Raw genomic sequence first — 14024 nt, 5'->3', positions numbered from 1 at the left:
TTAGTGAAACCTCCATGCAATGATCACCAATAGGTCTTCACCTAAAGTGTGCTCAAGGTCATATTTGTCATTCTCAGTGGATTTTAATTTTTAATAATTGGTCCAGTACAGCTGAACTATGACAATAATACTTCACTGTCACTGTACTTCACACATACAACACAACACAGTAACACAATAAGCTGTGCACTGTGATGGATATTGAGCTGGATAAGCTACCATGCCACTAAGGTACTGGTTTATATTATAACTTTTTATATTATAATATTTTTGTACTTTTGTGGAAATTTTACTGTGAAAAAGTTGCAGCTTTTTTGTTTTATATAACTTTTTTTCCTCAACATTTGGTATCATGAAAAAAAGAGCACTTTGCCTGCGGATCGTGACATTGGAATGAGCATAAAGTTGATTTGGTTGCAGCTGTCAGAGCTAAATCATCAGTCATGAAAAATGTATGTTACTTTCTCCTGTACTTATGAATTTATGAGGGTTTAAAAATGCTGAAAAAAAAATCAAAGGTCAACTCATGTCTGTGTACATCAAGGGGCTGTAACTCTGAAAATCTTTGTAGTATGAAGGTAAAGGTTTTGCATGGCTTCAATATATATACACTCGGGACTGACTGACTCACTTTTCATATATTTATCCAGGTTTTTTTGTATTTCATATTTGGTTTTTTTGTAGATAGCGAATAATTACGCAAAAGTAAGATGTTATTCTGGGTCACTGAAAGTAACATTTCAGACTAACTGTACACATGAAAATAGAACATGTATATTTAGCAGTTTTGGTTTCCTGTGAGAAAATTTTATCTGTGCTCTTATTGAAGTGGGCAAGACTCAGCTACAATGTCATTTGAGTGTTGCGTGTCCTGTCATAAATATTTAATGTTCACAAACAATAAGATGTGGAAACAAGTTTTTGATTTTTTCTCTCTCTCTCTAGGACTATTATGTGGTGATTTTGTGCCCGACAGAGATAGACATTCAAGTTCGTCGAATTCTCCAGATCCCCCTGTGGTCGCAGAGGGTTATCTACTTGCAAGGATCTGCTCTCAAAGACCAGGACCTGATGAGGGCCAAGTGAGTAAACGCATAACATGCACATATTAAGAGCAACACCTAAAAACAAAGGTTTTGCGCGTTATCTTCCTGAAAGGTTCAGATTTCAGTAGAGCTGAATCTGATTTGTTTTATTCATTTTATTTTCTGGATACGACTTGGAATGTAATTTAAAGTGTTGCTTCTCAACTGGCAATGCAAAGCCATTGAAGTGCTGTTAGAGGGTGAGATACTTACAAATCAGCTTGGCTGGCCTCTGCTTCCACATCAGTGTAATGCAATTTCACTCCACATCGATCATCTCCTCACTTCAAAGAGCAAACTCTGCGCAGAAGCAGCAAGAGAAATTGTGACCTGTCAGTTTTGTTTGCGTCAATCAAATCCATTACTGCACAACCGTGGCATTCATATCTCGTAGCTCGGGTGCAGATGTTGATTTACAGCCTTATATCCTTTTCTTTGAAAAGTCTTAAGTTTGTCCAGAAGTTCACTCCTCTTTTCCAAGAGGCCCTATTAAATATGCAGCTGTTCAGGTGCTGTGTCATTTCGTATGCACCGATATGCTACCACACAGCCGGGTTACGTTCAAATGACTAATCTCTGTCGAGAACATGCAGAGAGTTGGTGTGACAGAAGAGGATGCTAGGAAGGGTGAGGTGGAGGCAGATAAAAAAAAGAAGCAGCAGCTCCTGTGCTGCAAGCACTGCATTCTGATACGGTAGTGTTTTCAGAGATGAATTGGGCTTTTAACCTTTTGAGCCTTTGTAATGGCATATTAACGCTCATCCATGCCTGGCTTTAATTTAATGCACTGATCTGTTAAAATGAGGTGTTTCACACCTGGTTGAATGACCTCTTTCCTGCCTTTCTATCTCTCTTTTGTGTGCCTCTTTCAATCTGTCAGGATGGACGATGCTGAGGCCTGCTTCATCCTGAGCAGCAGGAACGAAGTCGACCGAACTGCAGCTGTGAGTCTCATCCTAAACTGTGTCATAATTATTATTTCAAATGAGCAGTTTCCCTTCACACCCTACTTCCCTTTGATATTTGCCAGGGAAGTTGTAGATGAAAAAAAGTGCATTTGAAAATGAGCCACTGGACAAGTGAAATAACACAATTTTGTTCCCTTACAGGATCACCAGACTATTTTGAGGGCATGGGCTGCAAAAGACTTTGCTCCAAACTGCCCTCTCTACGTACAGATTCTCAAACCAGAAAATAAATTTCATGTTAAGTTTGCTGGTGAGTGTGCAAAGACTTCATAGCTTCTGAAAAACAATCATTTTGCATGTTGATGAAACACAGGCCCGACTTTTTCTTAATATAAAAGGTTTTTGCAATTATTCCTTTTCAATCAGATCATGTAGTATGTGAAGAGGAGTTCAAGTACGCTATGTTGGCACTCAACTGTGTGTGTCCAGCCACGTCCACTTTAATTACTCTGTTGGTTCACACCTCCAGAGGACAGTGAGTATCCACCAACATTTATTTGCACTTATTATTCTTTCCACTTTTGTACAATTTTAAAAAAAAATAAATTTAATTGACTTATTAGTGCAGCACGATGATGCAGTGGTTGGCACTGCTGACTGATTATTTGGAGAAAAAAGCAATATTTCTCTCATACTATCCATTAAGCATAAATCAAAGTTCAGCTTAGCCTGGCATTAAAACTGGAAATAGACTAGATTTTCCAGTCCTGCTAACAGGAGGGTGTTTGGTTCTTTTGGATAAAGTCTTAATTTCGACACCTGCTTCTTTTCATTTTCCTACACTAAACCAACCATATCTGATATTTTTTTAGTAAGTGTGTGTTACTGTAAGACAAATTACCCAGATAAAGTAACAATTATTTGGCAGTTAAATTAAATCTGCATGTTTGGGTAGTATTATACTTAAGGAAACAAGTAAAGGAAGCCCTGTGTAGTTTTTTTTAAGTGTCATCTGAGTTCTGTAATTGCTCTAGAAGACATAGTTTGGCTGTGGACATTATTTTTGAATTTCAAGCTAATAAGACCTAAAAAAACCCATATTTTTACTCCTTAAGAATTTACTCAACAAATGTCTTTGTTTCTGCCTTCATAGCAACTCAGCTTCTCTGAAATGTTTCTATTCAGTAAAATTTCTAATCTTCGCTTTGACTAAAGAGTTGAATATTTGTGGAGAGATTAAATCTCTCTTTGGGATTAATTTGAGAGGAGGATGACTGTGTGTTCTGCACGCAGTCTTTACACTTACACAGACTGCACTCGGTACAATCTCACTACTCTGCTGTCACCACTGCCCCGACTTGTCACTGTCGAGTCAGTGAACATTACACTTTTTTCTTGTCAGGCCATAAATCTGGCTGTTTTTTTTCACATTCTGTTCAATCCGCAGGAGACACACATCCATTTTCATTTCCATTATGGAAACTGGCCCCAGTTTGTGGCTTTGACAAGATGACAGAAGACTTAATTTGTGCCAGGTTTCAAATATAATTATGATGCACACAATCTGTCTTACGTCAATGACCTTAAAGCCTGTTGTGTCCTGATATTGTTTGTGACTAGAGTTGAGGAGGCTGGGGAATACAGGGTCAGAAAAGGTCATGAAAGGTTTGATTTATCAGTACCGAGAGACAAATAAAGTGTAATTTGATCTTCTTTCGCTGACATTCAAATTGGTTCTGCGCCAGAGTTTAAGATCACAGTCTAAAATACAGTAAGGATGTAGCATGTATTTTAAAACTAGCAAAAGGACTATGGGACAGGAAACATCAGAATGAATTGTTCTGTTAATACAAATTCAGGGAGGGGCAGTTATCACCGGAGCAGTGGCAGAGGACATATGGACGCTGCTCGGGAAACGAGGTCTACCACATCCGCTTGTGTGACAGCAAGTTTTTTGGGGAGTACGACGGAAAGAGTTTCACCTATGCTTCCTTCCACGCCCACAAGAAGTCAGTACATTTTCTTCTAGCTCAGTAGACTAAGATCCTTTCACATTAGAGTGACCTTAAACACCTCTGAGAGCAAAAACCATGTTTGTGTCATTTTGACTTCAATCGTCAGGTATGGCGTGTGTTTGATTGGAGTTAAAAGAGAGGACAACAAAAGCATCCTCCTGAACCCCGGACCTCGCCACATCATGGCTGCCACTGACACCTGCTACTACATCAACATCACCAAGGAAGAGAACTCTGCTTTCATCTTCAAGCAAGAGGAGAAGCACAAGGGCCTGCCTGTCTCCGGGCTCTATGACGCCCCCTCAAGGCTACCCGTGCACAGCATCATCGCCAGCATGGGTAAGACTGAAAGCCACAGGCAGGAATAAATGATGTTTACAAAAAGAGCAGCTGATAAAGGAAGCAGAGAAAATAGGAAGATGGGAGGGTTCTGTTTGTGTGCGTACTTGACTCACTATCTGATGGCTGAAAGGGTTTCCATGGAAGAAGAGAAAATGGATGCTTTGTTGGTGGTTTACTCTAAATTGCACTCACACTGGGCCTTTCTGAATGCTTAGTGGTGGCTGCCTTGCTGATGCTTTATGCTTTCACTGACTGTTAAGCATGATATTTTTCTACATGTTTTTTTTTTTTTACTTTGTTGGCTGACATTGTTGTGTTGTGCTTTTTTTTTTACCTGTGAAAGTTGATCAGGCCACTTCATTTGGTAAGTTTGTGCATGAGGCATCAATTTTCTATTATTCACACATTTCATTTGGAATCATTTGCACAATAACACCTCACACTTAGCCTAAAAATGTTTCAGCAGAATGATATATGTATAGTTCATATATCAAATCTGATATTGTGCATATATCTTTGGCACATATCTTGTACAACTATGTATCCAAATAAGTTAGGGTGCTTTAAGTAAAAACAGTCTGCAAATATTAGCCTTTTTTAATTGATCGATTTGTTCTCTTTGTACATTTTTTAATAAATACAAGCTTTGAATAACGCTAATGCCAATATTTGCATTCTGTTTTAATCACCTTTTTTCGCCACAGCATCCTAACTAGTTGGAAACGATTGTGCTTTATATAACGGATCTATCCATTGTTCATATTTATGATATGATGTATATCATACATCATAGGGATATATTTACTGACAAAAATGCTAAGTCATTACTATTTGCATGCTTTTCATGGTAGATGGTAGCTTTGTGCTTCAGAAAGCAATACATTTTCTCCTCAAGGTCAAACTGCTGAGACTCAAGAGAGTAGTAGGAATATTACAGGCCAAGATAATGAAAAGTCTCAATATATACATAAAGCTATTTCTATATAGCTTTACAGTTGTGATAATATAATCCAACGTGATTTCCAGGCACCGTAGCCATTGACCTGCAGCATCCCGATCCTCCTGAGGAAACCGGCAAACTTGCCCTCCCAACAGAGAACGGCGCTGGAAGCCGCCGACCGAGCATCGCCCCCGTTCTGGAAATTGCCGACTCCTCCTCCATCCTGCCCTGCGACCTCCTCAGTGACCAGTCAGAGGATGAGACCAACCAATCAGATGAGGAAGGCTCTGTAGGTTCAGAGTAAGTTTTTTTTTTTTTTTTTAACTGAAATGTGCCCATGGTGTCCTTTGCTCTGTGCTTGATTGATCTTACCTCCCCTTCTCTTCTTTGTCTCTCAGCTGTTGTAGGATCAAAGATGGATGAGTTTGAAATAGGCATGTAATCAGATGCTATTAGATGTGAAGTACTAGTGATGAATGTCTACATCATGTCAGTGAGGATAGCACTTTTTCTCAAGTGAGGCTCATGTATGGTGTCCCTGTATTGATTGCTGCTCTTAGCGCTCATTTATCAGTTAGCCAGGCAGAGTCACCCTGAAAGGGTTTTAGCACGTCAGATGTAGGCCAAGGCCCAAGTCTTTTATTTTCTCCGTCTATGCGGTTTCTTAAAAGTGAGATAAGTTCAGGATAGATTAGGTACTGATCCCTCAGCCCATGAAAACCAACAGCTGTTAGACCCAGACAATGGTGAGTTTCATAAAGGTGGACCTAACATGGTCCTTCTGACCCCTGAGCCTCTATTACTGCACCCGTTGACGCTTCAGTAGTTTTTCTTTTTTAAGAGTTATCAGTGCCGCAGAGAAGAAAATTCAAGGTCCCACAGTGCCATCGTGTGGTGATCAGTAGGTTTACATCTATGATCAGCTGGAATTTCTTTTATTGGCAAACTGGAGGGCATCGTGAAACTCATTAGGGTAATTGCAGCTGACACATTACAAATCAAGCAGCACAGAACCAAACGGACACACAATCAAGACTTGATTAAAAATAAATAAACTTTGTAATGGAATTAGTCCTTCAGGCTTACAAACATCTGTAATTATAGTAAAGCATCTGCAGAATCTAATAATAAACTGAAAAGAAGAAACATTAAACTGGTGATAATTCACTTAGTTTATATTATAAAGTAGTGATGAAAGCAGGAAGAGGGAGTCGGTGATGCTTACAGAAATTTTGTAACAGTAGAAGCCTCTTCAGAATCGCCTTAAATAAAGTTAAAAATTAACAATCGCATAATATCCTAAAATATGTCACCACTGATATTTTTTCTGTTTCTTTTCCACAAGTTTTGTGAAGGGCTATCCCCCCAACTCGCCCTACATCGGCAGCTCTCCAACCTTGTGCCACCTCCTACCACAGAAAGCTCCATTCTGCTGCCTTCGCCTCGACAAGGTGAGACTCAATGAAAACTCGCAGTACAAAATCAATGCTTTTTTTAAACATCTGTTTTATCCTCGTGGTTAGTAACTGCTCTGTGGTTTGTTTCCTAAGCGTACAGGAATACTAGACCTTGACTAAATTTCTGTTGAATTGTCTGTGTCATCCAGGGCTGCACACATAACAGCTTCGAGGATGCCAAGGCATACGGCTTCAAGAATAAGCTGATTATAGTGTCTGCAGAGACGGCCGGAAATGGTCTCTACAACTTCATCGTCCCTCTGCGGGCTTATTATCGGCCCAGAAAAGAACTCAACCCCATAGTGCTGCTACTGGACTACCCGTAAGACTGTTCAGTCTAGCATCCAACACATCCAGACCAGCGTTTATTAGATTTCCTGACAGTGATGCGAAAGTCTAAAGCTTTTCATTATCACAAGAATTTGAGAGTCTTATAAAACTTGTTTTTTGTGTGCTTTTTAAGAATAATGTTGATGATAATATAACCAATGAAGGAGGCCCTCTCTTTGTTACATGGATGTCAGTGTTACTGCACAGTGTTGATGAAACTGGTTTATCATTATTGCGATGCATGGACTTTTCTATAGGATCATTATTTTAGCACTTTCAGATGTTACAGGCAGCAGATTATGGTGCAGGCATGAAGATGACAGTAATATAATATCTCTATAAGGGCTTGTTTATTATACCTGGAAGGATATACTTGTTAACCTAGCCCCTACATGGAGAAAAAGCTGTGTACTTTAAATGATTAGGCTCACCAAACAGAAAACTGGAGTGAATTTCAAGATTTACAAAAAGATTATGTTTGCAATTGCAAAGACAAAAGATGAAATTATATTTTTTATTTATGTTTCTTTTTTCTTTTCTTTTTTTGCATTATTCATAGACGTCTGTATGTTAGGGCATATATATTTTCGTGCATGCATGTTGCAGTGGTCCATTTTTTCTGCTCTAACCCACTGCGGGCTTCATTAACTTTGACCTCATTTCTGCAGTTTGCTGAAACAGATGAACTACAAAAACACAGGGCCAGGAAAACTAAGTGGCCCCCTCAGGAATTTAAATGTCAGGCAGTTTTTTATAAATCCTCCAAATGCATTGAACAATTTATTCTCTCCTAATCCATAATGAATTCAAACAGATCTTTCCTGCTCTCATCAGCAGGCAAATTTCAGGAAATTACTTGTACAGTGTTGTAATCTGTCACTGGGGTTTACAAAGATAATTAGTGTGGGATGCTCAATTCATGTTTCCTGTTTCCCGCAGGCCAGACAACCATTTCTTAGAGGCCATTTGCTGCTTTCCAATGGTTTACTTCATGGCCGGCACAATTGATAAGTAAGTGTTTATATTATAAAAGAAAACACACTCGGTTAATTACCTAGCTTAATGTATGAAATAATTTTTCATCCAGCCAGCAGAATTACAGCTCCAGGACATCTTGGACATCACAGTTACACAACAACTTAAATGCACTGTAATCTTTAATGGCTCTTGAACACATTTGCTCCACTGAAAGATCATTGGGATGATAAAAACAACTCTTGCTGATGTGATTTTGTGTTTTATAGACACATTTGAAAAGTTTCTTCAAATGTAGCAGTTTGATTACAAACTATATAATTCATTTTTTAATCCTTTTAATCTTTTTTTGTGCTACCTGAGGAAGTAGACAAAGATGCTTATCAGTGACGTTCAAATGTACATCTTGCAGCTGTTACTTGCAGATTTTTGAGCTGGAAAAAAGCAAGAACTCAGTGTTTGATTGAAGCAGGGAAAGCAAGTGGTAGTTAGTTTGAACCTAGTGATTTAAAAACTTCACTAATGTGTAATTAAGCTGTCAAGAAAAAATGGCTGCTTTGCAAACAAAAATGAATGAACAATGTAAAGAGGGAGTCACCATAGCATTATAGTCTAAACATTAACAAAACTAATAGCTTTATGGAGACAACTGTACATTGAAACCTAACTTTTAGTTCTGCAAATATGATTATTTTAGTTGAATCGTGGAAAAAAAACCAAGTGGAAAACATGCAGCTGAAGATGTGCTGCATTTATTCAGTCCCGTAAACCAAAGGCCTGTACTATGAAGCTGGATTTGTAAACCTGGTTTTCAGTTTCATGAAGGTAGTTCACCTCTTACTGGTGTGCATCACCATGGTAACTTATACTGAAGATCTAACCTGCTTCAGGGCAGGTTGTACTCAAGACAAGAGAGCAACAGGCATGAAAGTCCCGCCAACTGACCAATCAGCTCTCTGGAAAATAGTGTCGCTACTCTACGAAGATTCCTCAGACGTCTGTGCAGGGATGGTAGGATAGTCTAAAGTTTTTCAAGAGGATCTTTTCCGTGAATAGGTTTAGTAACAAATCTAGATTCTTAGAAGCAACTTTAATCCTTAAGTTTTTAAATGTTGACTGCAAACAGTTTTACAATAATTATTCTAAAAACATGAATTTGTGATCTTAAAACAGGAGTCCTGTTTCTTGAACTTGTATCAAATAGTTTTAAGCCCACATTCAAATTCTGTTTTTAGACTTTTTTTTTCCAGACCATTAATAACCATGGGGCTGCAGCTGAAAGAATAAAAACTCAAACTGTACTATGCACATCTACATATTATTTAATAAAATAACAGTAAGAATCTCAGCTTCCTTAATGTCCGAAAGTGCTGACTATGTAATGCTGCTTACAGTCAGCATTTTTGTTGGCTTTGCTTTCTGGGTTTATGGCTAGACTATTAATATAGTAGGTCTTTTAGACTCTTACTTACCATCACTAAAAGCACAGAATATTCATAGAAGCACTTTTATACTAAACTACTCTATAGTGTTTTTCCCGTTAGATGCTCACACCACTAATTTGTCTGCTGCAGCTGTGTTCTTTCAGCTAGCATTGTGTGTTTAACCTCCAAAATTATAGTTTTATTTTCCTTTGTAATATCAGCCACTCTCCTACCAGTAGACTCATCCATCAGATGGTCAGGCCTGTCAGATTCTGCCAGTGCCAGTCGTCTCATGTGAACATATGAATAACTAGATGGTTAAACCCCAGTTTAATTTATCGAGCTGATGAAACCTTTCATGCGACTACTTTGCCTAATTCTTGATGTTAGATGTAGGGGAAGCCAGACAACAGAAATATATCCTGGGTATGTTGAATGTGCTTAGTAGTTCACATCATTTCTGACAAAATATAACTACATAGTAACCACTAACCTCTATCTAAAACTTGTTTTTGCAGTCCAGCCCATTATAATTTATTCTTGAATAAAAATCCACTTAGTAAACTCCTCACCTCCTTGGTCGATGCAGATTTGGACATTTTGGTGAACTTGGATTAGTTTAAATCCAATTTCAACCGAACTGAAGAGTTGGCTCACGTTCCACATCAAATCACAAAAAAGTTGGGACTCTGTGTGAAATTTTGTTCACAATAAAAAAAGAGACAACAAACAAACAAATGTTTAAAATGAGAGAAATGTGCCATTTAAAAAGAAAAATCAGCTCAAATTGAATTTGATAGGAGCAACACATCTCAAAAATGCTGGAACAGGGCCATGTTTACCTCTGTGTAGCATCTCCTCTTCTTTTAAAACCAGTCTGTAAAACTCTATGCAACTCTATGTAGTCTGTAAAACCTGTATGTAACATTCTGCATTGATAGTAGCATTAAAGACGTGAATGCTGCCAATTGCATGTGCACTAATGTGCACCACACTACATAGGGACATGCATATTTTTGAATGGAGCTCTGATAACAAGCAGGATGGTCCCTCTGCTCTTTAGTTCAGAGGACGCAGCATCCATGTTTGCATCACAGAGGTTTAACCTGGTGAACTATTTTAACAGACAAAGATTTCTGAAAGTGTTCCTGAGGCCATGCAGGCATCTCCATGACAGCCGCCTGAGGGCCTGAAGACCACGGACACCCATTATTGATTTTTGCCCTTTTGATGATATTATGTAGTGTAGATGATGATCCACAGTCTTCACAGGGACATATTGAGAAACATTATTATGAAATATTTCCTAAATTTATTAGCACAGTTTTTTGCAGATTAGTGAAAAAAAAAGATATATATCAAATAATGTTACCAATCTGCTGCCAGTTAACCTAATTAGTTGCAAAATGTTCTTCCAGCTGTTCCCCTCATCCAAACTTTTTTGAAAGATGTTGCTTTCTTCAAATTCAAACTTGACTAATGTTTTTCATGAAATAGGAAAATGTCTCAGTTCACACATTTGTTTTATGTTTTATATATTTTTTAGTGAATACAATGTGAGTTTATCAGATTTGCAAGTCATTCAATTCTGTTTTTAAATTTTACATGATTCCAGCTTTTTTTGGAGTTAGGGTTGTATTTACTATATTATTCTTATATTTACCATTTTCTAACATGTCATAACCTAATAATCACTGCTGCTTTCTGAATGGGACAGCTTGGACAACCTGCTGCAGTGTGGTATCATCTATGCTGACAACTTGGTCGTTGTGGACAAGGAGAGCACCATGAGTGCTGAGGAAGACTACATGGCAGATGCCAAGACCATCGTCAATGTCCAGACAATGTTCAGGTAACATAGAGGGTGCTTTACTGAGTAGAAACTCAAAGGTGTCCTCCCACCAGTCTCAATTGTTCTGACTCCCCCACTCATCATATTGATCCAGGCCCCAGTTCATTACGTTTGTCTCATCGTCTCAGCTTCTCTCCTCTTTGTGCACTTGGCCTCTGTCTTTCTCACTTTGCAGAGAAAAAGGTTCATGATTTTATGTATTTTGTGCCTCGGTTGGGGAAGAGGTGACACATGTTTGTTGATTACTGTACTAAAGCATTTTTCACAGAGACAGCTGTCGTTGAGAACGTGTTGGAGTTCTCGTTAGCTCTTGTTAACATACCATGCCCTCGTCTAACAAAACCAGTGTACGGCAATCACACTTAACACACAGTGAATTTTGGGGAGTGTAATGTTTTTGACCATGGTATAGATCGCCTTGTGTGAGCTCACCCTTATTATGTATGAGTCGAGATTCCAGTTTTGGCCCAAGTGTGCACCAGATTCACTTAATTAATGTCTTCGTCTGTTCTTACTGCAAAGCCAAAGAGCAAATATAAGCTTTTAGGGGGGGTTTACAGAAAGGCAGAGCTCATCTCAAAGACAAACTACAGCTGCCAAAGCTGTGAAACTGCTCATTTATTTAGCAACTAAAATTAAAAGCATTTATCACTGCCGCACCGTGTCTCTCTCAACACAAAGCATTTTATCTTTCCACTGACATCCCTCTCACTTTATTTCCTCCACACTCAGGTTGTTCCCCAGTCTCAGCATCATCACCGAGCTCACGCATCCATCCAACATGAGGTTCATGCAGTTCAGAGCCAAGGACTGCTACTCACTCGCACTCTCCAAACTGGAGAAGGTGAGTGTTTCGTGTTCAGTGTCTTTGACTTAGATCGTTTTATTTTCTGGACAATCAAAAAATATCTCAGTATCCCAAAGAGAAGTGTAAGCACTTTGGGTTGTGCATTATAACTTGCAGCCTATGAAGTCTTCTTTTTTTTCTTCTTCTTCTTTTTTTTTTACCTTTTTGCACTGTATAAACTCATCTGGCCAATTTTTGTGTACACTTTGCTAGTTTCAAGTTGGACCCAATTTGCTTTCAGAACTGCTGTAATTCTTCGTGGCATAGATTCACACAGCTGCTACAGATTTGGCTGCACATCCATGATGACAATTTCCTGTTCTACCACATCCCAAAGGTGCTGTATTGGATTGAGATCTGGTGGCTGTGGAAGTGCATTTGAGTACAGTGAGGTCTTTGCCTTGTTTGAGATAATTTGAGCTTTGTGACATGGTGTGTCATCCTGCTGGAAGCGACCGTCAGAGCATGGGTACGCTTTGGTCATAAAGGGAAGGGCATGGTCAGTAACGATACAGCAGACTATGGCTTTTAAATGATACTCAGCTGATAATAAAGTGCCAAAGTGTCCCAAAAAATATCCCTCACACCATTATACCACCACACCAGTCTGATACGTTAATGCAAAGCAGATGGATCTATGCATTTATGTTGTTTACACCCAAATTCTGAGCACACCATCACCATTGCAACAGAAAACCCGAGTAATCAGACCAGGCAGTGTTTTTCAATATGCTTTTTTTTGGTTTAGTTTCACCAAAAATCTGTCCTTAACTGTCGATAGGGGCACAAAGTGCTGCTGTAGCCCATCATCTTCACATTTTGTTGTGTTGTGCATTCAGAGAAGCTTTTCTGCATACCTTGGTTGTAACAACTGGTCATTTGAGTTAATGTTGCCTTCCTATCAGCCTGAAGCAGCGTGGCCATCCTCCTCTGAATTCTGGTATCAACGAGCCATTTTCACCCTGAGAATTGCAGCTCGCTGGATATTCTCTCTTTTTCAGATCATTCTGTGTAAACCCTAGAGATGGTTGTGCAGGAAAATCCCAGTAGATCAGCAGTTTCTGAAATATTCAGACCAAACTATCTGGTAGCAATACCCACACCACATTTAAAGTCACCTTTCTTCCCCATTCTGCTGCTCACTTTGAATTTTAGCAGGTCTCTTGACCATGTCTGCATGCCTAAAATCACTGAGTGTTGCTGCTTCAATCGGCCGAATAGATTTGTGTTAGCAATTAGTTAAACAGCTGTACTTAACAACATGGTCGGGTGAGTTTATATGACATTTAAAGAGTTAGCTTACTTTCCACAAAATCAAATAAACCCATTAATAATTTTTGTCACACTTCAGGCCTCTTGTGAATGAATGCATTTGTTTAATGCAGTTTTTTAAATCATTATTACTAACAGATAAAGCTTGTATGTATCCCCATTCTTTCTTAAATCCTTTTTTTTTTTTGCTCCTTTTTTTGTTTGTATTTTGTTTTTTGCTTCCAGATAGAGCGTGATAAGGGCTCCAACCTGGCTTTCATGTTCCGGCTGCCATTTGCTGCAGGCAGAGTGTTCAGTATCAGCATGCTGGATACACTGCTTTACCAGGTGGGATAACAGACTTTGAACTAGTTGGTTATGGAATAGTTAAATATAGACCTGTCTGTCAGTGATTTCATCCTTAGAATTTGTGCTGCACTAGTTCCTCTGTCTGAAAGTTGTGTCTAAAAAGGTAACGGCTGTTACATCAGTGTTTCCTAGTAAGGTGCAGTTTATTGTCTAAAGTAAATGTGTTTTTTTACGTGTTTAAGCCTCAAATGAATAGCCTACAAAAGAACAGTTGTGCCATTAAATATTA

At 38.7% G+C, this 14024-nt stretch overlaps 1 protein-coding gene across 22 annotated transcripts in view; it reads left to right on the top strand.

The window, feature by feature from the left end:
* The window catches only part of kcnt1b (potassium sodium-activated channel subfamily T member 1b), a 74476-nt gene that overhangs the window by 45263 nt on the left and 15189 nt on the right, over window positions 1–14024 (top strand). For 15 of the 22 annotated variants that reach the window (XM_025897192.1, XM_019365675.2, XM_025897193.1 and 12 more), the window contains 15 exons: window positions 946–1082; window positions 1966–2029; window positions 2195–2303; window positions 2420–2528; window positions 3853–4002; window positions 4115–4347; window positions 4694–4714; window positions 5377–5590; window positions 6636–6741; window positions 6897–7069; window positions 8017–8088; window positions 11194–11328; window positions 12061–12172; window positions 12417–12512; window positions 13673–13774. In XM_025897192.1, the coding sequence (XP_025752977.1) occupies window positions 946–1082; window positions 1966–2029; window positions 2195–2303; window positions 2420–2528; window positions 3853–4002; window positions 4115–4347; window positions 4694–4714; window positions 5377–5590; window positions 6636–6741; window positions 6897–7069; window positions 8017–8088; window positions 11194–11328; window positions 12061–12172; window positions 12417–12512; window positions 13673–13774 (1833 nt within the window). The remainder of the gene's footprint in view (window positions 1–945; window positions 1083–1965; window positions 2030–2194; window positions 2304–2419; window positions 2529–3852; window positions 4003–4114; window positions 4348–4693; window positions 4715–5376; window positions 5591–6635; window positions 6742–6896; window positions 7070–8016; window positions 8089–11193; window positions 11329–12060; window positions 12173–12416; window positions 12513–13672; window positions 13775–14024) is intronic. The other 7 variants (XM_019365682.2, XM_019365688.2, XM_019365685.2 and 4 more) reach the window with 3 other exon arrangements.

The sequence above is a fragment of the Oreochromis niloticus genome, linkage group LG12 (genome assembly GCF_001858045.2).
Source record: "Oreochromis niloticus isolate F11D_XX linkage group LG12, O_niloticus_UMD_NMBU, whole genome shotgun sequence".
NCBI classification, from domain to species: domain Eukaryota; kingdom Metazoa; phylum Chordata; class Actinopteri; order Cichliformes; family Cichlidae; genus Oreochromis; species Oreochromis niloticus.
Note: the sequence above shows the minus strand (reverse complement) of the source record. Positions and strands in the feature narration are given on the sequence as shown.